We start from the raw sequence: 21,655 nt of genomic DNA, 5'->3' as shown, positions 1-21,655 counted from the left end.
CTTGGGGAATTTACTTAGACTTCTCTGAATCTTAGTATTTCCATTTGTTCAATGAGAAAAATAATAGTTCCTATCTTATAAAGTTATGGTGAGTGTTAAATGAGTGAAAACTTGTATAGCTTCTTGTATGGTGCTTTGTGTCCTACTAAGTGCTTAGTAAACCTTAATACTTTGATTAAGTTGACTTAATCAGTTGACTTTAAGGCTATCTCAAACCATTTTTTCCTCTTCTACAGTTTTTTAAAAAATAGTTTTAGATGGACATAAAAACTATTTTTTTTATGCTGTTCTGAAACTCAAATCCATGCCTCATACGTGCTAGGCAAGTGTTCTACCACTGTGCCACCACCCCAGGCCTCTTCTATGGTTTTGTGTTTCTGCCTGTTAGATATTTTCTCACGTACAATATTTTTTTTGGGGGGGGCGGTACTGGGGATTGAACCCAGGGATGTTTTACTGCTGAGTCACATCCCCACCCCTTTTAAAAAATATTTTATTTAGAGATGGTGTCTCACTGAGTTGCTTAGGGCCTCACCAAGTTGCTGAGGCTGGCTTTGAACTTCTGATCCTTCTGCCTCTGCCTTCTGAGCTGCTGGGATTACAGGTGTGCACCACTATGCCTGGCTTGTACATTTTTATATTACCTTAGACACTAGTTTAAAATCAGATACCTCGCTGGGTGCATCCCTGTAATCCCAGCAGCTGGGGAGTCTGAGGCAGGAGGATCGCAAATTCAAAGCCAGCTTCAGCAACTTAATGAGGCCCTAAGCAACTCAGTGAGACCCTGTCTGAAAATAAAATACAAACAAGGGCTGGTGATGTGGGTCAGTAGTGACATGCCCCTGGGTTCCATCCCTGGTATTTAAAAAAAAAAAAAAAAAAAAATCAGATACCTCATCCCACGTGGAAACATCCTTTTATTGTGCATTTGTATTTTAAATGTAACTATAGAGGGAGTAACCAAAATGTGTTCTGTTATTAGATATTGAGAAACACCTTAATAAATACCTCAAAGTTAAATGTTACAAATATGTTATTAGAATCCAAGCAACTGGGCAGTGGTATAGCACTTGCCTAGCATATGTTTTAAGGCTCTGAGTTCAATCCCTAGCATGGAAAAATAAGAATTCTGAGCACAATATTTACTCCTTTATGCACACTGTAACTTAAATTTTATCTCTCTCTCTCTTCTGGGGGAGTGGTACCAGGGATCAACCCAGGGCCTTGTGAGTGGTAGTCAAGTGCTTTACCACTGGGCTACATTCTCAGCCCAGCAAAACTGTTTTGTTTGATGTGAAGGAGCTTAATTAACTGAGTCCAAAAGAACTGACATTATTAATCCCCGGCTGGCATTCAGAAACAGTAAGTGCCTTTCATGGATCTATTCTGATCTCTTTGTTCATAGGCTCTTACATGGGGTCTAAAGGGGCAGCTATTGGTTCATGATGTTTTCCAGGGCCAGTGCTACTTTTATAAAAGTTGGTAAGCTGTTCATATGTTGATACATGGGCACAAAGTTGGGATAAAATAGCTGTGCACACCTGTAATCCCAACAGCTTGGGAGGCTGAGGCAGGAGGATCATGAGTTCAAAGCCAGCCTCAGCAACTTAGTGAGGCCCTAAGCAACTCAGTGAGACCCTGTCTCTAAATAAAATAGAGTAGGGTTGGAGATGTAGCTCAGTGGTCGAGGGCCCCTGAGTTCAATCCCTGGTACCAAAAACAAGAACAACAACAAAAGAATTAAAAGATACCTGGTTCCTTCTATCAAAGAATTTATAAATCAAGTGAGGGTAATAATTCATGAAACCAATTTTTCAAAATATAGCCAGGTGCATGCAGTGGCACACGCCTATAAATCCCAGCAACTAGGAGGCTGAGGCAGGAGGATCACAAGTTCAAAGCCAACCTCAGCAACTTAAGGAGACCCCACACAACTAAGTGAGACCCTGTCTCAAAATAAAAAATAAAAAGGGCTGGGGATGTGACTCAGTGGTTAAGTGTCCCTTAGTTCAATCCTCATTAGCCCAAAAAAAAAAAAAAAAAAAACAACAACAAAAAAAAAAAACCCAACTATAAACACTATTATCGGGCTGGGGAGATAGCTCAGCTGGTAAAAGTGCTTGCCTCACAAGCACAAGGCCCTGAGTTTGATCCCCAGTACCGGGAAAAAAAAAAAAACAAAAAACCTGTCAGTAAAAAACAAAACAAAACAAAACAAAAAAACACTATTATCTGGTGGCATGTCAGGATAAGGGGAACAAATAATAAGTTTTATAGACATACATTCAGTGGAGAGAAAGCATTTTAGAGATGAGGGCTTGAGCAAGATCTTGCATGTGTGGTACTAGACATTTGCTAGACTCAACACATATAAAAACTGCCTTTTGATACTAATACTATCAAAGTTCTATTCCCTTAGAAGCAGACTGTTGCTTCAGCATTAAAAGAGATTTTAAATCCTAGCAGTCCATTATGCAAGCCATAGAAGACCATTTGATGTTTGAATGCACTTTTTCTCACTGTATGATATTATAGTTGTTTATAACTAACTGTCTCTGCAGTTAGAGTGTGAGGTTCTTAAGGACCTTGAGGGGATGGGCCTTTTGCTTGGGCCCTCTATCCCCTTCGTTCTTTGTATATAAGAGGCATTCCATAAATGCTTGTTGGATAAAGAATAGTGTACAGTAATTCTAATGAGTAATGATATGTCATATTTGTTTTCCTCATGTGCACTGGAACTAATTGTTTTTTCTTTTTACGAACGTTGAGTTGTAATATTTGTATACCTTTGGCAAGTTTATGTAATGTCAGGTTAATAAGCATTTTCATCTCTTCAAATATTGATCATGTTTATGTGTTAGGAAATTCATTCTCTCCTAGTCATTTGAAATATGGATTGTTTGCTAAAGAAGTAATTCTTCCTTTTTGTGTTTTGGTGCTCCTTATTGAGCATCTTCTAATTGTTTCCTAACGTTGTCCTTGGACTATTTAATCTTCTCTTCTTCTGTTGTTACAGTTTAGCTCACTAGACAGCAGCAGGTGCTTGGGTTTCATCTTTCTCCAGTCTGCAAAATGATGTTTTGATGATCTCCATTTGATACTTGTAAACCAGGTCTAATGCAAAGATTGATCTTTAGGTCAAGATAATGTGAATGATAACTTCTGTGAAGACTGGTTCACACCCGTGCCCAAATTCCTTTGTCTGAATAGGGTTTAAATGAATATTGTTGCTCCCAAGTTATCAGTTTAACCCTTAACATACCACTTTCTGGAGCACAAATCTGAGCTCCTTGTGGCAGTCTTTGCCTTCCTCATTTTCCAGGCTTTTCTAACTGATGTCTTCTCAGAACTTACTTTTTCTCTATTAATCATTAGTTAAAAAGTGAATGGTATAGCATCTGGGGGTAAATTGCCACATCCCATTTCCTTCTCTATGAGCAGGATTTCCAATTTCCAAGGCTGATGGCATCTCCCAGCTGGAACAAGATCTACAGGTCTTTGATCTGGACACTAAGAATAGAGAAGTCTTAAAAGATGACTGCTCAGGTGAGTAAGGCAGAATCAATTAGATGGAATTAATAGGGAAGTGAAGGTTACTTGTTGAGCTAAGTTGTGACTGCTTTGGTACTCAAAACAAAGAGCTCTGTCTGTCCCAGAATGGAGAGCTCCTGCCTTTATTTTTAATTTGCAGGGGTTGCTGGGAATATAACTTAGGGCCTCATGCATGCTAGGCAGAGCTCCTGCCTTTCCCTGCAGTTTCAATTGACCCTTTCTATTCATTTAACCCCTTATGCACAAGTTGTACTAGGTCCCTAGTCAAGTTGCTTATCTAAAATTCTTTTGAAAAAATTTTATTATTATCCCCTTTGAAACACCTTAACTGATTATCTTCTTACTCTGCTGAATATTCCATCTGTTCTTACTACTCCCTGATCCATTTGGATCCTATCTAACGGCTCTTGTTCATGCCCTTAGGTCTGCTATTGAGATTTTTTTTTTTAGTTGTATATGGACACAATGCCTTTACTTTATTTATTTTTATGCGGTGCTGAGGATTGAACCCAGTGCCTCACGAATGCTAGGCAACACTCTACCATTGAGCTATAGCCCCAGCCCCTGCTATTGAGAATTTGTGCCTGTTATTTAGAGTAAATAAACTTCTTCTATCCTTGTAGATACTACGTCATTTAGTTTCCTCCTTTCTGAGTTCTCTTTAAGCACAGGGTACTACAGATTACATTTGCATTTTCTATTTATGTATTGTATCAGATGGAGAGACCAGAGAAGAGAACAAGCTGTTGATTCCTAAGCAGAGAATTTCGGAAGAAGTACATTCATACAAAGTGAGAGTAGGAAGACTCAAACAGGATATTTCCCAAGTTCCTGAGACTAGAGAAGTATATAAATCTGAGGACAGATTAGAAAGACTTCAGGAAATCCTAAGGAAATTTCTTTTTTTGGAGAGAGAGTTTAGGCAAATAACAATCAGCAAGAAAACCTTCACCAGTGAGAAGAACAGTGAATGTAATGAACCTGAAAAAAGCTTCAGTCTGGACCCTACCCTTGATACAGATCAGAGAGTTCTTAGAATACAGAATATTGATGATAATAAGTACGACATGAACTTCAGCCACGACTCAGCTGCTGGTAAACATGAACACATAAACCTAACACAGAATTTTCAGAGTAGTGAAAATAAAGAAAGCTTAATGGATCTCTCCCACCTTAGTAAATGGGAAAGCATTCCTACCACTGAGAAATCCTACAAATGTGATGCTTGTGGGAAAATCTTCCATCAGAGCTCAGCCCTTACTAGACATCAAAGAATCCATACTAGAGAGAAACCCTACAAATGTAAAGAATGTGAAAAATCTTTCAGTCAGAGTTCAAGTCTTAGTCGACATAAAAGAATACACACTAGAGAAAAATCCTATAAATGTGAAGCATCCGATAAATCCTGTGAAACATCTGATAAATCCTGTAGTCAGAGCTCAGACGTAGTTCAGCATAAGAAGAGTCATACCAAAGCCAAATCTTATAAATGTAGCAATTGTGAAAGAGTCTTCAGCCGTAGTGTACACCTTACTCAACATCAGAGAATTCACAGAGACATGCCCTGTAAGTGTACTGTTTGTGGCAGAGACTTCTGTCATACTTCATACCTAGTTGAACATCAGAGGGTCCACCATCCAGAGAAATCCTATGAGTATGACGAATGTGGGTTGGCCTATGTGAAACATCAAGGAATTCGTTTCCGAGAAAAGCCCTATACATGTAATGAATGTGGAAAAGACTTCAGATTGAATTCACATCTAATTCAGCATCAACGAATTCACACAGGAGAGAAACCACATGAATGCAATGAGTGTGGAAAAGCTTTCAGTCAACCCTCATGCCTTATTCAGCATCACAAAATACACAGGAAAGAGAAATCATATGAATGTAATGATTATGAGGAAAGTTTCAGTCATAGCTCAGATCTTACCCTGCAACAAGAGGTTCTCACCAGAGAAAAAGTCTTTGATTGTGATGCATGGGAAAAGAACTTCAGTCAGAGAGGACACCTTGTTCAACATCAAAGAATTCATACCAAAGAGAAACCTTATGAATGCGATGAACGTGGGAAGACATTTAGTCATGTTCAGGCCTCATTCAACATCTGAGAGTTCACACCAGGGAGAAGTCATGTACGTATCGAATGTGGTCAAGCTTTCACTCGTAGCCTGACCCTTATTCAGCATGAGAGAATTCTCACCACAGAGAAACCCTTTGACAATGACAGAGGTTGGAAAGCTTTTAATGTTAAACTCTTAATTGGCTCTTTTACCAGTCTATACCAGTGAGAAAAATCTAAGAATGTACTCAGTGTGGTAAATTCTTCACACTGTTTTCATACCTTAGTCACAACTGGGGAATCCATACTGGAATAAAATTCCATTACTGTAATTGATGTGAAGTCATTAGCCAAACTACCGTGGGTCAGTATCAGATTCATGCCATGCAGAAAGGCTGTCAGTGTAATAAATGTGTATGTGTGTGAGGAAATTCTCTCATAACCCAACATTCAGTATTAAAGAATCTATGCCAAGAGAAGTCATTTGAGTGTAGTAAACATGGCAGATATTTCTGTAGGTATTCATCAAGTCTTTGTCATAATAAGAACATTTGTACCAGATGAGAATCTGAGATAATGCAGATGGAGAAATTTGCCACTATATTTCAGGCTTTACCTGACATCAAAGAATGGGAGATAAAATTGTTATTACTTGTGTATGAAATTGTTAGTTAGTATTTAGTTCCAATCTTTTCCGTTATAGAAACTAGTCTGATAAATGCAGTCCTGTTTTCTTATGGCATTCCTTAATAAGTGGTCTAAGTAGTTATGTATATTTTATTTATAGATTCATTTAAGCTATTTTGTATTTTAACATGGTCTATACACATTTTTATTTTTCCTGAAATTGGTTTATTATTCACAGTTTTCCTATATTGTTAACACAATACACCATTGTTAAAACACACCAACTTCTGGAAAAGTAGCTCAATTAGCTTTTTCTGCTGTTCTGGGCTCAAGTTCTCTCCACAACAGACTCAGGCTGCACTTTGCTAAGGAACTTTACAGCTATAACCCTTGGTTTTCCGAATTCTCTTAAGCACCTTCAAATGATGGTTTCCTAGTTTTAAGCTTTCAATCAGCAGGTATGCTATTCCTACTTTGATGTTGCTGGTCTGGTGTTTTCTTTCCTAAAGCAAAACATTGTCTTTTAAGAGAATAGAATGTCTACATCCAGCCCATCTGTAAGTATGGGGGATTTAATCTCCCTAAGTTTGTGGCAGGCAGCTAAACATTTTCAAGTGACATAAAAGTTTTTAGCTGCTTTGTCTGCATCCACAGCTCTCTTAAAAAAAGATGTTGGAGACATCAGGGAGCCAATCAGACTCCTGGTAGCCTAGCTACAGTCATTCAGTGCCTGTTCTGCATGTCTAAGTTTAGAATTATTTTATATGCCTCTATTGAAGGCCAGCAAAATGCTCAGGTCTGCTTTTGATAGGGCAAACATACAAAAAAAAAAAAAAAAATCAGAAAACTTCACAAGGGAGTACAACCTTCAGTAAGATGTTGTTATTCTTATGTGATATCTTTAGAGACAATATTTCAAGAGTATGGCAGGTCTGTTCCTGATAAAAATTTAACCGTTAGGATTACTTTATCAGTTTGTATCCCCAAACCCTTTGAATCCAGGATAGTATTTGAAGTGTGGGGCCTTTGTGTATAATTATTTGTGTGTCATCATTTTTCTTTTGAGAGAGGATCTCACTTTGTTGCCCAGGCTTGAACTCCTTGAACTCCTGGGTTCCAGCAGGCCTCCTAAGTAGCTGGGACTACAGCCATGCACCATAGCACTGGCTTATATTTTTGTATTTTAATAGAACCTACAGGCCATATAAAAGAACATGACTTTTTTGTTTGATAAAAGTGATTACAGATATTGTCTCCAGAGTTCTAGGTTACTGTCATATATCTAAAGAGTTCGTAATATTTTAGATGTGGTCAAAGCATTTTATTGTTTTTCCATCATAAGTTTCATAACAACTTGTGAATAAGACAAGTGTTACTTAAAATTCTAGTTGTCAGTCCAGCAATTGAGGCTTTCATTGTTCAGATGTTATAATATTCACTAGAGATCCTTAACAAATATATAAAAATATATTGCTCTATAAGCCTTTTGTGGCTAACCTCTAGGCCAGTTCTGCCACTATATTTTGCTGCTTTGCCATCAGCGAGCTTAGGATCTCATCAGGGCAAAGTGGGGACCTAAATGAAATATATAATGATCTAAATGTAAAAGCAAATGAATGCATGTTTTTTTTGTTGTTGTTGTTTTTGTTTTTTCTATCAAACATGTATACCCTTACTTATAGAGACCAATAGTCACCTCTGGTGACTATGTTACAGAGGATTAAGTAATCCCTCAATAGCAGAATATGTAAAAATCACATGTATGCATTTGGTTTAGGAATGTGCTTTTGTACTTCTACTTGAATAAAGGTGTGCTTAATATTCTGAGAATCTGTTTCAAACAAAATCTGAAGGCCTCAGCCAGAAGCATTTGAAAGTCCTTGGAATCACCTTCCTGACTGCAACTTTGTTCTTCCCCGAAATTCACTTGCTTCATAACAAGAATGGATCAGCCTGTTTTGTATGAATGCGAAATTTGATTCTCCACAGACTGGCTGCATATTTAGGATTTAAAGGGCTATTCAGTTGAGGTGTTACCAGTACAGGAAATGAGAGTAGTTTCATGTTTCACTAGAACCAGAAAGAGTATTTTTTCTTGATAAGTAAAATACATTTTAAAAAATGAAAAGCCAAAATAGCCCTTGAGTGTGAGTAACTTGCCTCTTCAAGATGTTTAATTAGTCCATTATGATTTGAGTTTGTGTTCTTTAGTCTTTCTGGTCTTGAAGCGGGAGGGAAGAGAAGAAATATATAGAAGGTCATCCAGTTTATCTACTGTCGCTCCACCTACTTACATGCACATATAGGTGTGTACATAGTCAAACAATTCTCACCACAATTCCACAAGGGAGCTGGCTTCGTTTTATGGAGTAACTGAAGTGTAGAGAAATTAAGGATGCTGTCAGATACATCTCAGAACTCAGAAGTTTTCTTTGATAGCTCTTCACTTCCCATTACATAGCCAGTGATTCAGTATTGTCTGTCTACAACTGATCCCAAGATTCCCAGAGCTCTTTTTGCAGTGCTGGGAATTGAACCCAGGACCTTGAGCTTGACAGGCAAGCATTCTATGAGCTGAGCTATATCCCCAGGAGATGTTTTTAAGGAGCTAGTCAGAACCCTTCTTTGACACAGCTTAGATAATTTCAGCAATGTCAAAACTCCCAGTTCTGTCTCCTGCTGTGATATCCCTGTTCCCATCAACTAGTTGCACATTTCCAATTCTCAATGCTCCACATTTTGTTCTTAATTTTCCTGCTAACCCTGATGGATACATGTCCTTAACCATGTTTATTATTACTTCTAGTTAAAGCAGTGGAACAAAGCAGGTAACAAGCAAATTTGATTTTAGGCATGGAAAAGGATACAGATAGACTAGAAACGTGGGGTGCACTGGAACAGGATTGGAGAATATTTTAAGCAAAAGGGGTAGTGTGTTGGGCTTAGACATGAGAGTATGGCATTTTCAAGGTAATGAATAAGGGGGCTCCCTATAGAAAAGCTTTACCCTGTGAAGTAGTATGTGAGCAACTGAGCAGCCACCCCCTTTCCGAGTGATTGAATTCAAGACCTTACTTCCCGTGTGCTCCACCACAGAGGTACACCCCAAGTCCTGCTGAGCAGGTTTAAGAATAGTTCAAAGGAGGCCCCCAGGGACTCAGCAAAGTACAATGGAATTCCCATGTCTGAAAAATGTAACCTCATTAATTCAGTAGTAAAATTGCTAAGCACTGATATCAATACTAGGCAACAGGTGCATTTCACCTGATAAAATCAAACTTTATAAGAGGACTGCAGGTTAGAGTAGTAAAGCAATGACTAGAATTATACACACCTATACTTGAGATTTGGCTTTGGAAGTTTAACCTCTAGTTTCCTTGTCTTCACGATAATATGAAAGTTACATGAGATAATATAAAAGGTATTGATCACTACTCAAAAGTGAACCCTAAGGGCTGAGGTTGTGGCTCAGTGTACAGTGCTTGCCTACCACGTGTGATCCTCAGCACATTAAAAAAGTTAAAAAAAGATGTCTCAAAATTGCTCTTGAAAGGTATATTAAAGAAAAGTTAATGCAATATTAACAGAAAAACCAATAAATTTAGAAGAGGGCTAAGATGAATTCTAAAATTGAGGGAAATAATGAACAGACATTTAGCACTGTAAGACCAGCATTGTCAGAGGAAGGATCCCCTGGATTTGGAGAATTTAGATACAACTAGAGAAAGGATTGGGTATCCTGGGTTGTGAATAGGAACTGCCTCCTGACAGTTATTCCCTGCTGGAGCCAGCAAATGGGCACCTGTCCCTAACATTTGTATCATGGTATCACATCAGTACTCCCTTCAAAATACGACTGCAAAGGTACCAATGTTTAATCCCAGAGTAAATGATTTCAGATATTGCAATATACAAATCAACAAAATAAGTACCGTAATTTTTTATTCTGCTAACATTTCTCATTCACTCTGCTTTTAGAAAATGGTTAACCTTTTTTTTTTTTGCGGTGCTGGGGATCGAACCCAGGGCCTTGTGCTTGCCTTGCAAGCACTCTACCGACTGAGCTATCTCCCCAGCCCAACCTATTTTTTTAAAAACATTTTTTAGCTTATATTTCATTCATGTTCATAAAATTACACCTTGGATATACTTTCCAGCTTGTCTTTTTTTTATATCACAGCCTCCAGTTTTCTTCCATTGTCCTTCATGGCAGTAGTTAGCGACCCTGGCTCTGGTTGGAGTAGGCCAGAGTTCAAAATATGCTACTTTTGATGCTTACTCTATGCAGCTGCTGGCAATGGTAAAAGAGGAAAAGAATACCAGCTTTCTACGCTTGTGAAGATCATGACATAATGTCACCCTAAGTGCTCCATAGCCGGTAGCTGCTGTTTCTGGGTTTAACAACAAGTTTATGTTTTTTTCTTTTTCTCCTGCTTCTGCATATCAGATAGTCCTCTAGCGAAACCGTACATCTGGCAGGGTAGGCTGGTGGCCTTTTCTCTAAGACTTCCTGCCTGTTGGTCGAGGCTGGTCCTCCTCTTTATTTATATACTCTAGGCAAAACGGGTAGCAGTTGAGGTGAAAAGGACTGTGGACGGTGACACAGTTCTGGTCCCGCTGGTCAGCCTGGCCTTGGCATGACGAAGGGAGGTGGAGCTGGCGGGGAGTCACGGGGAGCACTGACGGAGTGCACACGGGGCAGTGGCAAAGGAAGCCAGCAACCTAACTAGACTAGGTCCACTTGGCAATGAAGGGGAGGTAAAGGGATCGGTCTCACCCTCAGTCCCTCTTCGGGGAAGGCCGGACGCCCTTCGCCATCCAACTCGGTCCGGGTTCCCCAGCGGCTAGCGAACTTGCCATCGAGGTAGACCTCCGAGCCTCCTAGAGGGGACTCGGAATTGCATGCGGAGGACCCTGAGGGCCCCTGGGGATGAGCGAGTGAGTTTCGGGGCTCCACGGTGATACGAGGTCTGTGGCAGAGACCCCAGGCCAAGAAGGGGCTGTCGGGGCTGCGGGACCCCTTTCGGATACAGGTCTGGGTCCAGGGCGGCGGGTGCCTTCTGTTTTTGCAGAGCTGGCTGCACCCCGAGCAGGAGTAGTTGCTTCCGCCCATCCTGATCCTGCTTGGAGAAAGAATGGAGCTTCTGACATCTCTTCCTGCGTGGGGAGCCCCTCTCGGGAAGACGTCACTCATCGGCTCCCTTCGCTCTGTCCCCTTCTCGCATCATTTCCCGAGGTGACTGTGCCTCCCTTGTGTTCTATTCTGAAGAATTTTCAGAGAAGATCTTGCCCTTGGGGCAGTATCAGATGTGGGACCCAGTCGGTGGAAAAACCGCGTTTCCGGTCCGACTGCAGAAGCGCTGTTGTGAGAATCTGCCCTTCCGGCACCAGTTCAACTTGCACCAGTTAACTTGCTTGGTGCTTGGAGAAGTTCAGTAAATATATGAATAAATAAATGCATGCATACCAGCTTCCTGGAAAAGACTGGATACCTGACACTCCTGCCCCCTTTACCTGAGGTATAAACTTGAAGGGGGTGCCTCATTGGTGGAGTACAATAGGTCAGCCACCTGCTGTTGAAAATGAGGTTGAACTACTTTTATCAGTATTTCTATTTCAGTCTGCCAGACCATCAGTTAATCTGGTGTATGGCCATTTTTTTTAAAAAGTGGAGTTGGATTATTTAATTGGGTTACAAAGATTCTGGTTGTCCACATCATGGCTTATGTTTGGGGATTTTTCTTGCACAAATTTAGTCTTCTAATAATGAGTTCAGGCTAACTTAATTTAAACTTTCATGGGGTAATTAGTACGAGGTACTGGTGTTACCCATGTTAGTCCTGGGCCCAGAGGCCTGACCCTGGAGGTTCCAACAAACCAGATCCTGCCACTTGCCCCAAAAACCAAACAGAAAAGGTAATGGTGAAAAGCTGGAAAAGAAGTTAGTCAATTTTGCCATATCGACGTAACTATTGACAGAGCATCTTAGCTCTATCTTCAGGGTGCTGAGAGGATCTTTAGGTTTAAAGACCTTAGATGAACACTCCTCTGATGATTAACATACCTGTGTGCAGAGCTAACTGGGAACTGACCCAAAGTTTAAGGTAATAAAGGAGACAGATAGAAAACAAAGGCAGAGATACCAAGCTTTATCCTGCTTTTTGTTACCTGCAGACCTAAATGAAGAATCACCGCTTTTAGCAAAAGCAGCATCTCTAAGTTCCTGTTATGTGGAGACTAATCCCTATCCACCCATGAATGTGGAGTTGAAGTGGGAATAGTCAGTGATGAAGGTCTATGGGACAATAAGCAATGCTGAAGTTCTCAAAAGGACATCAGGGTGAACTGGATATTGGCTCAGGAAGCTTTAAGAAACTCATGAGTTTGGCTGTGAAAGAACGTATAGTAAGAAAGGAGTCAGGTTTTAAATGAGGAATGAGACCTTAGAGGCCAGTTGTCCTTGTTATCATGCTTAAAAGACTCATATATTCATAATCGTTCACAGTACACTGCATTCAGTACATGCCCCATAACCTGATTTAGGGTACTGTACCATGTGACCTCAACCCAACTTCAAGGTCTTACTTCAGTGTACTCCAAGACAGACCCAGCAAGACTGTTGTGTCTGCACAGGTAATTGCAAGGTAATGTACTACCCCTACTGTGCCTTTGTGTCCTTTTCCCCATGCACCTTGCTGTCCTTATATTGTCCTAACCCCACACAACCCATGACTCAGAGCAGGGTAGTCTTCTCTATGAAGCTTCTGAAGCTGCGCAGATCAACAGATGCAAGACATTTACACAGAAACCTGGAATTTGGTGGCCGATTAAGCAGTAGGGGAGGTTGGATGCACTTACCTGTGTTCCCAGTTATACTGCTAAAATAACCCCGTTTCCTTTACTTTTCTTTTCCTTTTTTCCCCCAGAGAATTCACATTATTGAGTAACTGCTGTGACACAACCTGGAATTTCTGAATTCCAAATAAATAAATTTCAGTTTTTGAATATTTGATCCATTATTTTTTTAGCACTGCCAAACTTGATAACAGCCTGTTGCTGACCTGATAGCGGATTGACAACCTTCCCCCACCGGCAATTTAGCCTGCTTAATAAGGAGTCCTTTGCTGCTTTTGGCATTCTCCCAGGGGATGACCTACTGCCCTCCTTTCTGTATGATCTGGGCAAGCCAACTGGTGATGGCAAGAGTAGTGTCATTGAAGCAGTCCACACAGCTAGAGAGATCGTTTTCAGTGCCAGAGTCTGGGTGATTCCTGGGCTTCTCCATTCATTGATCCCAGACTAGCCTCTGTGAAGCACTGCAGTGAACCATGCCTTCTGCTCTTTGGTGGCCACCAGAGGCTGCAGCTCCGCTTGGTCCACCTCATCTAGCTCTGCCATTGCTATTTTCTTAATCCTTAGTCACTTTTCAATGTAGGGCACTACTTCTGCTCCTTCAGAACTGGTTTTAGGGTTGGGATTGTAGCTCAATGGCAGACACTTGTCTAGCATGCATGAGGCCCTGGATTTAATCCCCAGTACTCACAAAAAATAACACAGGGGCTGGGGAGATAGCTCAGTTGATAGAGTGCTTGCCTTGCAAGCACAAGGCCCTGAGTTCGATCCCCAGTACCGCAAAAAAAAAAAAACCACAAAAATTTTTTTCAAAGTTACCAGTGGCTTAACACACAAGTCCACTGTACACTTATTTTTGCAGTGCTGGGACTCAAACCCAGGGCCTTGCATATGGTAGACTAGCACACTAACACTGAGCCCTACCCCCAGCGACACCCCGATACTGGGCACATTTTTCAACCCTTAGTATTTTCTGATGAAGTGATTACTCTTTGCTACTTTTGTTCCTTGGTTTTGGAAGTGCAGATTTCTCTTGGTCTACCTCTTGCCTTCTCAGGCTTTCTACCCACTTCTATGTCTCCAGCTGTGTTTTTAAAATTTTAATTTCTTTCTTTTCTTTTTTTTTTTTTTTTTTTTTTTGGTATCAGGGATTGAACCCAGGTTGCTTTACCACTGAGCCACAGCTACAGCCCTTTTTAATATTTTATTTAGAGACGAGGTCTTGCTGAGCTGCTTAGGGCCTCACTAGGTTGCTGAGGCTGGTTTTCAATTTGCAGTCCTCCTGCCTTAGCCTCCTGAGCCGCTGGGATTACAGGTGTGTGCCACTATGCCTGGCCCCATACATTTTAAAAAATTATTTTTTGGTACTGGGGATTGAACTCGGGCATTTGACCACTGAGCCACATCCCTAGCCCTATTTTGTATTTTATTTGGAGACAGGGTCTCACTGAGTTGCTTAGTGCTTCACTTTTGCTGAGGCTGGTTTTGAATTTGCAATCCTCCTGCCTCAGCCTCCCAAGCTGCTGGGATTATAGGCGAGCACCACCATGCCCAGCACCATTTTTTTTTTTTTAATTTGAGATAGGGTCTGGTTAAGTTGCCCAGTCTTGCCCCAAACTTGCAATCCTCCTGCCTCAGCCTCCCAAATTGCTGGTGTGTGCTGCACACTTGGCTCTAGCTGTTTCTTAAATATTAATTTCCCCCAGTGTCATCCTCAGCCCTTTTTACTCTTCACTTCTGTGGGTGAGCTCCCTTCTTCCACGACTTTGGCCACCATTGTGTGCTGCGCTGACTTCTAGCTGACTCACGAATATGAGATGTTGACTGGCATTCGTAGGTGCATTTCTGAATTCATCCTTTCCCACCTCCTCCCGACCTGCCCAGGTTAATTTTAGTAACTGTTTTCCCCAAGTTAACAGAGTGTGGAGTCATTCTCCTTCCCTGCATTTGCAGTCAATCACCAAACCTTCAGTCATTTTTTTCAGAAAAATTTCATTCCGTTTCTTACAATCACCAGTTCCTTTTTTAGTTGCTTGTTCTAGTTTTCCTGGATTGTTAACAAGTCCTGTGCCGGTCAGCTTTCTGACACTATAACAAATACTTGAGATAATCAACTTGAAAGAGAAAAGTTCATGGTTCATGGAGGCTTCAGCTCATGATTGGTTGGTCCCGTTGCTTGGTCCCGTTGCTTTGGGGCCAGTGAAAAAGCAGCGTATCATAATGGAAGTATATGACAAAGCAAAACTACTCATCTCATGGCTGGAAAATGAAAGAAAGGAAGAGGATTGGGGTTCCACTATCCCTTTCAGCAGCACATCTACCCAGTGACCAGAAGATGTCCTACTAGGTCCTATCTCTTAAAGTTTCCACCACCTCCCACCAGTGCCTCCCTGGAGACTAAGTCTCTAACACATGGACCTTTGAGGGACATTCTAGATCCACACTATAGCATATCCCTCTGCTATTGGTCTCCCCCCCCCACCAGTTTGCCCCCAACACTGCTGTCAGAATGAACTTCCCTGGAAATAAATTTTGATAATGTTACTCTCTACCTGTAGGATACTGTCTAAAATTCTGAGTGTGGTTTGTAAATTTTTTTAAAATATTTTTTTTTAGTTGTAGATGGACACAAGATCTTTATTTCTTTATTGATTTATATGTGGTGCTGAGGATTGAACCCAGTGCCTCACACGTGCTAGGCAAGCACTCTACCACTGAACTACATCGTCGGCCCTGTAAAAAAGTTTTTCTGGTACCAGTGATTGAAGCCAGGGGTGCTTAACCACTAAGCAACATCCCCAACCCTTCTTAATATTTTATTTAGAGACAGAGTCTCACTAAGTTTCTTAGGGCCTCACTAAGATGCTAAAGCTGGTTTTGAACTTGCAGTCCTCCTGCCTCAGCCTCCTAAGTCACTGGGATTACAGGCACCACCATGCCTGGTGTAAGTCTCTATCTGGTTTCTCTTTATTTTTCTGCCACACCTTCTGCTTCCTTCCCACATGGAGCATACATTTAAGTCACATTGAATTTTTTCCTCACTACTTCTTAAACTTAGCATTCCACCTTATGTTTCTGAACCTTAACATGCTATTATTTTTGTCTACCTTGTTGAGCATAGTTCAGGTTCCAGCTTAATGTCATTCTTGCTGCTGTCCCCAACTCACCTAGGTGGAGGTTGTTTTTCCTAATTTTGTGTCTTGAAGTACCTGGGTCATATATTTCCATAATAACTCCCCTACCAGTATCTACTTCCTAGTAGTTGGTTCATAGATCTTTGTGGATTGGCCAAACAGGAAGTTTTTAGGGCTGCTGTCACAAATTACCACAACTGCGTGACTTAAAAGAAATGCGTCCTCACAATTTCTGGAGATTAGAAGTTAAAAGTCAAGGTGTGGGCAGGCCCATGCTCCAAAGCTCTAGGGAAGGATCCTTCTTGCCTCTTGCTGTCTAGGGTTCCCAGCAGTCCTTGGGGCTCCTTGACTTCTGGTTGCTGCCCCTTAGTCTCTGCCTCCAGTGTCACAGAATTGTCTTCCCTCTGGGTCTCTGTGTTTGAGTCTCCCTGTTTTATATCTTATAAAGATGCCAACCAGCAGGCTGGGGTTGTAGTTCAGTGGTAGAGCGATTGCCTAGCCTGGGTGAGGCACTCATTCATAGCGTCACATATAAATAAGTAAAATAGGTGTCCACTGACAACTAAAAAAAAATATTTTAAAAAATGATGCCAACCATTGGATTCGGGGCCTCCTGGTGTATTTTGATCTCATCTCAATTAGTTACCCCTGCAAAGACCCTCATGTACAGGTAGACCTGAGTTTTGGTGGGACTGGAGGATCACGTAGCTCTGTAGTTAAACTACTGAAAGACTTCCTAGGTTCCTCCTCCCTTTGGAAAATCAGTCAAAATACTTTTTAAATCACCTTCATCCACAAGGACACACTTGACTTGCCTCTTTTTTTCAGAAGGCAGCTGCTTTCTTCTGGGGTTTCTCTAGCTCTGTCCCACATTGGCCAGGTATTCCAGGGCTCCTGTCATCTACCAGATTTTGAATCCAAGTTCTTTTGGGCATTTCTTTTACAAGTAGCTCAGACCCCTAAGGAGATGTATCTCTCTGAATTCAGAGTCTCATTCCTAAAGAATTTTTTAAAAAATAAATGGTCTATTTGGAACCCTAAGTGATTTATAGATCCTTTTCTTTCTTCTTTCTTTCTTTCTTTTTTTTTTTTTTTTTTTTTTTTTTGGTACCAGAGATTGAACCCAGGGGCACTTTACCACTGAGCCACATCCCCAGACCATTTTCTTTTCTTTTCTTTATTTTGATTCAGGGTCTTACTAAGTCGCTTAGGGCCTCACTACTCACTAATTTGCCAAGACTGGTCTCAAACTTGCAATCCTCCTGCCTCAGCTTCCTGAATCACTGGAATTACAGCCATGTGCCACTGTGCTCACCTGGCATAGATTCTTTTCTTGGTGGACCATAGATTCTCTTCTCGGTGGAGTCAAACTTTCTTTATTTTTATTTTTTGTGGTGCTGGAGATTGAACACAGGGCCTTATGCATGCAAGGCAAGCACTCTACCAACTGAGCTATATCCCCAACCCCAAACTTCCTTTAAATGGATTATTGGGAAATCATTGGGAGCATTTTAAAGTATCTACTGTGTGCAGAGTTCTTTATGCTGTACTTGGATTGGAGGGAAAAAAAACAGAGATGGAATCATCTAGAGATGGAATTACCTAGATTCTTTCGCTGTGATTTGAAGGGAACAGACACACACCCTAAACTTCTAAAGAGGAACCCAAAGGCAGAATATATTCACTGTCTTAAAGGAGGCAGCGACTGTATACTTTAGATATTCAAAGGAAAGAGATCACTTCCGGATGAGATGGAGCAGGCTTAGGTTTCAGGAAGGAGGCTGCTCTCAAGGTGGGTTTAGAAGGGGATTCTTGTGATGGGTGAAGTAAGGAGGGAGGCCGTTACAGCTGGAGGGGTGGAGAAGGAAGTGCCCAGGGATGTACATATTCAGGAAACAATAGTTCATATCAGCTGGAGCACAGAGAAGATGTGAGAGTGGATGAGACCTGGAAGAGGGGAAGAGATTATCAGGCCAGAGTGTCTAGATTTGGTGTGGTGGATATTGGGGTATGTAAAGTTTCTTAAACAGGAGGACTGCGTATGGTGTCAGTATCAAGGAGAGCATTCTGACGGTGTCATTTAGCATGGGACACTTGGGGAAACATTGGTACAAGGAGGCCATTTGAGAAGCTGGAGATGGGAAGTGGTTAGAATCCGACTTTAGGACATTAATAGTGATAACAGGAAGGCAGGGCCGGATTTGGCACATGCACTGTGGGTAGAAGCAAGTTATTTACTGAGTGAATGTGGGAGCAGAGAGAGGCATTTATCATTGTCCTCCACTTTTTATTTTGAAAAATATGAAAGCTACAAAAAGTTGAAGAATATTATACCAGGTTGCAGGGAGCCACCCATGTCTTGTAGAAGAACCAAGCTTGGTTGAGCTATTAGGAGGATCTAGCTTCAGGAACTGCCTGAGTCACATGGTTATCCCGCGTTGGTTCACCAGTGAAGTTCAAATACAAGCTCTGGATGTGGGAGTGACACGTTAGAGCCAAATGGCTTGCTTACCTCCACCCGCTGTCCTATTTTTCTCAAAGAAGCTCCTACTAGTCCCCTTTTGATCTGTACTGCTATAAATAAGGCAAGGATGGGCTCTTTCCTTTGTTAGAGTCAGACCCTTATGGACAGCTCAATTGATCATGCCCCTACTTTAAAGCTAATTCTGTCTTCTGTCATTTTTTTTTTTTTTTTTGGTGGTGCCGCAAAGAAAGCACTCTGCCAATTGGGCTATATCCCCCTGTCATTATTTCTGATAAATAAATTTCATGGCTTTTATTTCGCAGCCAACCCATCCCTCCTATAGGAACCCTTTCCCTCGCCCACGCGGGACGTGCAGCTGGACCAGATACTCATGGACCTGAAGGAGCAGAGGTTTAGTACACGTTGATCTCTTGAGACTGGGCAGAGAGGATGTTGATGGTAGTAAGTGAGCAAGCTGCCTGACACTGAGATTATGGGCTATGATTATTGGTCAATGCCATGATCATAGAGTGAGGGGTTAAAGCAGAGGAGGATTTGAGACCGAGAGGCCAGGGAATGAGAAATGTAATTGATACAGATAATGAAAGTATTATTAAGAGTTGCAAGAAAGATGTTGGCAAGGGCAACAATGAGTCAGGAGGTAAATCTGCAAGGAATTGGGAAGGATAACTAAGAGGTCTCTAGATGTCTAGGTCTCTAGAAGCTCTATCTGCTGAATGGCCAGGAAACAGCTGAATTCAGTTTGTTACCATTGAAAATTGGATACAGTTACACCAATTTAAACAATCTCTTTAGTGCTGGGGATGGAGACTAGAGTCTTGAGCATGCTAAGGACGCCCTTTACCATTGAACTACACCCCTAGCCCTTTATTTAAAAAAAAAATTGAGAGGCTGGGGTTGTAGCTCAGTAATAGAGCACTTGCCTAGCACATGTAAGGCACTGGGTTTGATCCTCAATATTACATAAAAATAAATAAATAAAATAAAGGTATTGTGTCTTATCTACAGTCTGTCTACAACTAAAAAAAATAAAATAAAATAATTTTTTTTGAGATCCTGTCTCAACTTCCTTGTGTTTAGACTACTTTGTGCCCTTATCCATCTTCTTGAGAACCTTGTCCCTACTGAGGTGATTGTCTCTGCGGGGGTGACTCTTGCTTGTAATCCTAGCCATGTGGAAGACTGAGGCAGATGGATTAAAAGTTCAAGGCTAGCCTTGGCAACTTGACAAAACCCTGTCCCCTACCCACCCCCCCCCCCAAAAAAAAAAAGGAAAAACCTAATCCCAGCATTCCATGGCTTGCCATCTGGTTAGCACACAGTCAAATACATGTGCAAGGGGTGTAAAAATGTTAAAACCCGTATCCAGACCAAATGTGCAGAAGATAAGGATGGATCTGGAGGTAGGGGGACTAGTGTGAATAGATTCCCTGATAAGGTGTCACAGATGATTTTGAAATTCTCTCAAGGCCATGACCATTATCTAATAAAATCAGGGCTGTGCATGTTTTAGGCTTTCAATGCTGACAGAAATACAACATTGGGTATTGCTCAGCACCCTGTTTTCTGGAAAGAGCCCTTTAAGCAGAGCACCAACTCTCCCTAATATTGCTATAAAACAACTTTTCTAGTTTTAGTAAGCTATTTTTTTTTTTTGAACCTGAGATTGAACCCAGGGGGTGCTTAACTATTGAGCCACGTCCCCAGCCCTTTTTATTTTTTTATTTTGAAATAGCATCTCACTGAGTTGCTGAGGCTGGCCTCAAACCTGTGATCCTCCTGCCTCAGCCTCTGAGTTTCTGGGATTACAGGCATGTACCACTGGGCCTGGCTAGTAAGTCATCTTTAACAAGTAAAATTTGAGAGGAGATTTTTTTCTCCCCCAGGACTGAGGCCAGAACTCAGGGTCTTGCATGTGCTAACCAAGTGCTCTTCCATGAAGCTAAATCCCCTAGAAGAAATATTTTAAAGTAAATGGGAAATGTGTTTCTGTTATCTCCCTTAGATACAGAGCAAAGGGTACAGTTTTTTTTTTTTTTTTTTTTTTTTTTTTTTTTTTTAAGATGCCTAGTCTCACTGTGTTGCTCAGGCTGGCCCTGAACTCCTGGGCTCAAGTCAGTCTCCTTCCTCAGTCTCAGCTGGGACTATAGGAGTGTGCTATCCCACCCTGTGGAATTTATTTTATGTATTTTTTTTGTTTTTATATGTTTTTCTAGAGTTTGAATAGATTTGGAAATATTTTTTTCTACGCAGGCTTCTTTTTTTCTTTTTGGGCTACTGGGGATTGAACCCAGGGTGCTTTGCCACTGAGCTAGATTCCCAGTCCTTATTTTATTTTGAGACAAGGTCTTGCTAAAAGTTGCTGAGGCTGGCCTCACGTTTATGATACTCCTTCCTCAACCTCCCAAGTCTCTGAGTCAATGTGGGTTCCAGACCCCCGCCCCTGTCTGGGGGCTGGAAGCTCTTGTCTCCAACCACTTTGAAGAGTCTTCCCCAGGTTAAAACCAGCAGTGTGGGCAGCCCATCACTGGTCCTGGTGAGAGGGTCAGATAGCTTTCTGGGAAGGCAGAGAGGGAGCTGACTGCCAGAGCCTGTTGAGGGGAGGGATGGCAATAGGTGTCCAGTGTGAGAAGGGTCGTGAGCAGTCAGAGATTCCTGGGGTCCTTCCTGCTCTAGATAATGATGTAGGACAGAAGAGGCTGGACACTCGAGGAATTTTCAGGAAGCAGGTTTATTGGCTGCAGGGTCCAGAGTCTGGAAATTCTTTGAACTTTATAACCAGTGGGAGGAGGGGTTTGAAGGTTTTTTTTTTTTTGGCTAGACAGAGGTTTTACAAGTTTTTTTTTTTTTCTGCAAACTTGGCATTTACAAAAAAAAAAAAGAGAGAGAGAGAAAGCTACACAATGCCCTCTGCAGAAGTTTTTGCTGATGTCCTGTGAGAAA

The 21,655-nt window shown here is 41.4% G+C and overlaps 2 protein-coding genes across 12 annotated transcripts in view; one reads left to right on the top strand and one right to left on the bottom strand.

The window, feature by feature from the left end:
- The window catches only part of LOC124969861 (zinc finger protein 655), a 50,182-nt gene that overhangs the window by 9,217 nt on the left and 19,310 nt on the right, over positions 1-21,655 (top strand). For 4 of the 11 annotated variants that reach the window (XM_047532838.1, XM_047532835.1, XM_047532837.1 and 1 more), the window contains 2 exons: positions 3,442-3,546; positions 4,270-8,068. The exons of 3 other annotated variants lie outside the window; for them this stretch is intronic. In XM_047532838.1, coding sequence (XP_047388794.1) covers positions 3,442-3,546; positions 4,270-5,663 — 1,499 coding nt within the window. In that variant the 3' untranslated portion in view covers positions 5,664-8,068. Of the gene's footprint in view, positions 1-3,441; positions 3,547-4,269; positions 8,069-10,810; positions 11,180-11,313; positions 11,711-21,655 lie in introns of those variants that run through there. 4 more of the 11 variants (XM_047532844.1, XM_047532840.1, XR_007106041.1 and 1 more) reach the window with 3 other exon arrangements.
- LOC124969878 (mitochondrial import inner membrane translocase subunit Tim8 B-like) lies at positions 13,395-13,639 on the bottom strand. Its single transcript, XM_047532873.1, is given in 2 exon segments — positions 13,395-13,549; positions 13,552-13,639. Coding segments are annotated over 2 exon segments (243 nt in total).

The sequence above is a fragment of the Sciurus carolinensis genome, chromosome 18 (genome assembly GCF_902686445.1).
Source record: "Sciurus carolinensis chromosome 18, mSciCar1.2, whole genome shotgun sequence".
NCBI classification, from domain to species: Eukaryota; Metazoa; Chordata; class Mammalia; order Rodentia; family Sciuridae; genus Sciurus; species Sciurus carolinensis.
Note: the sequence above shows the minus strand (reverse complement) of the source record. Positions and strands in the feature narration are given on the sequence as shown.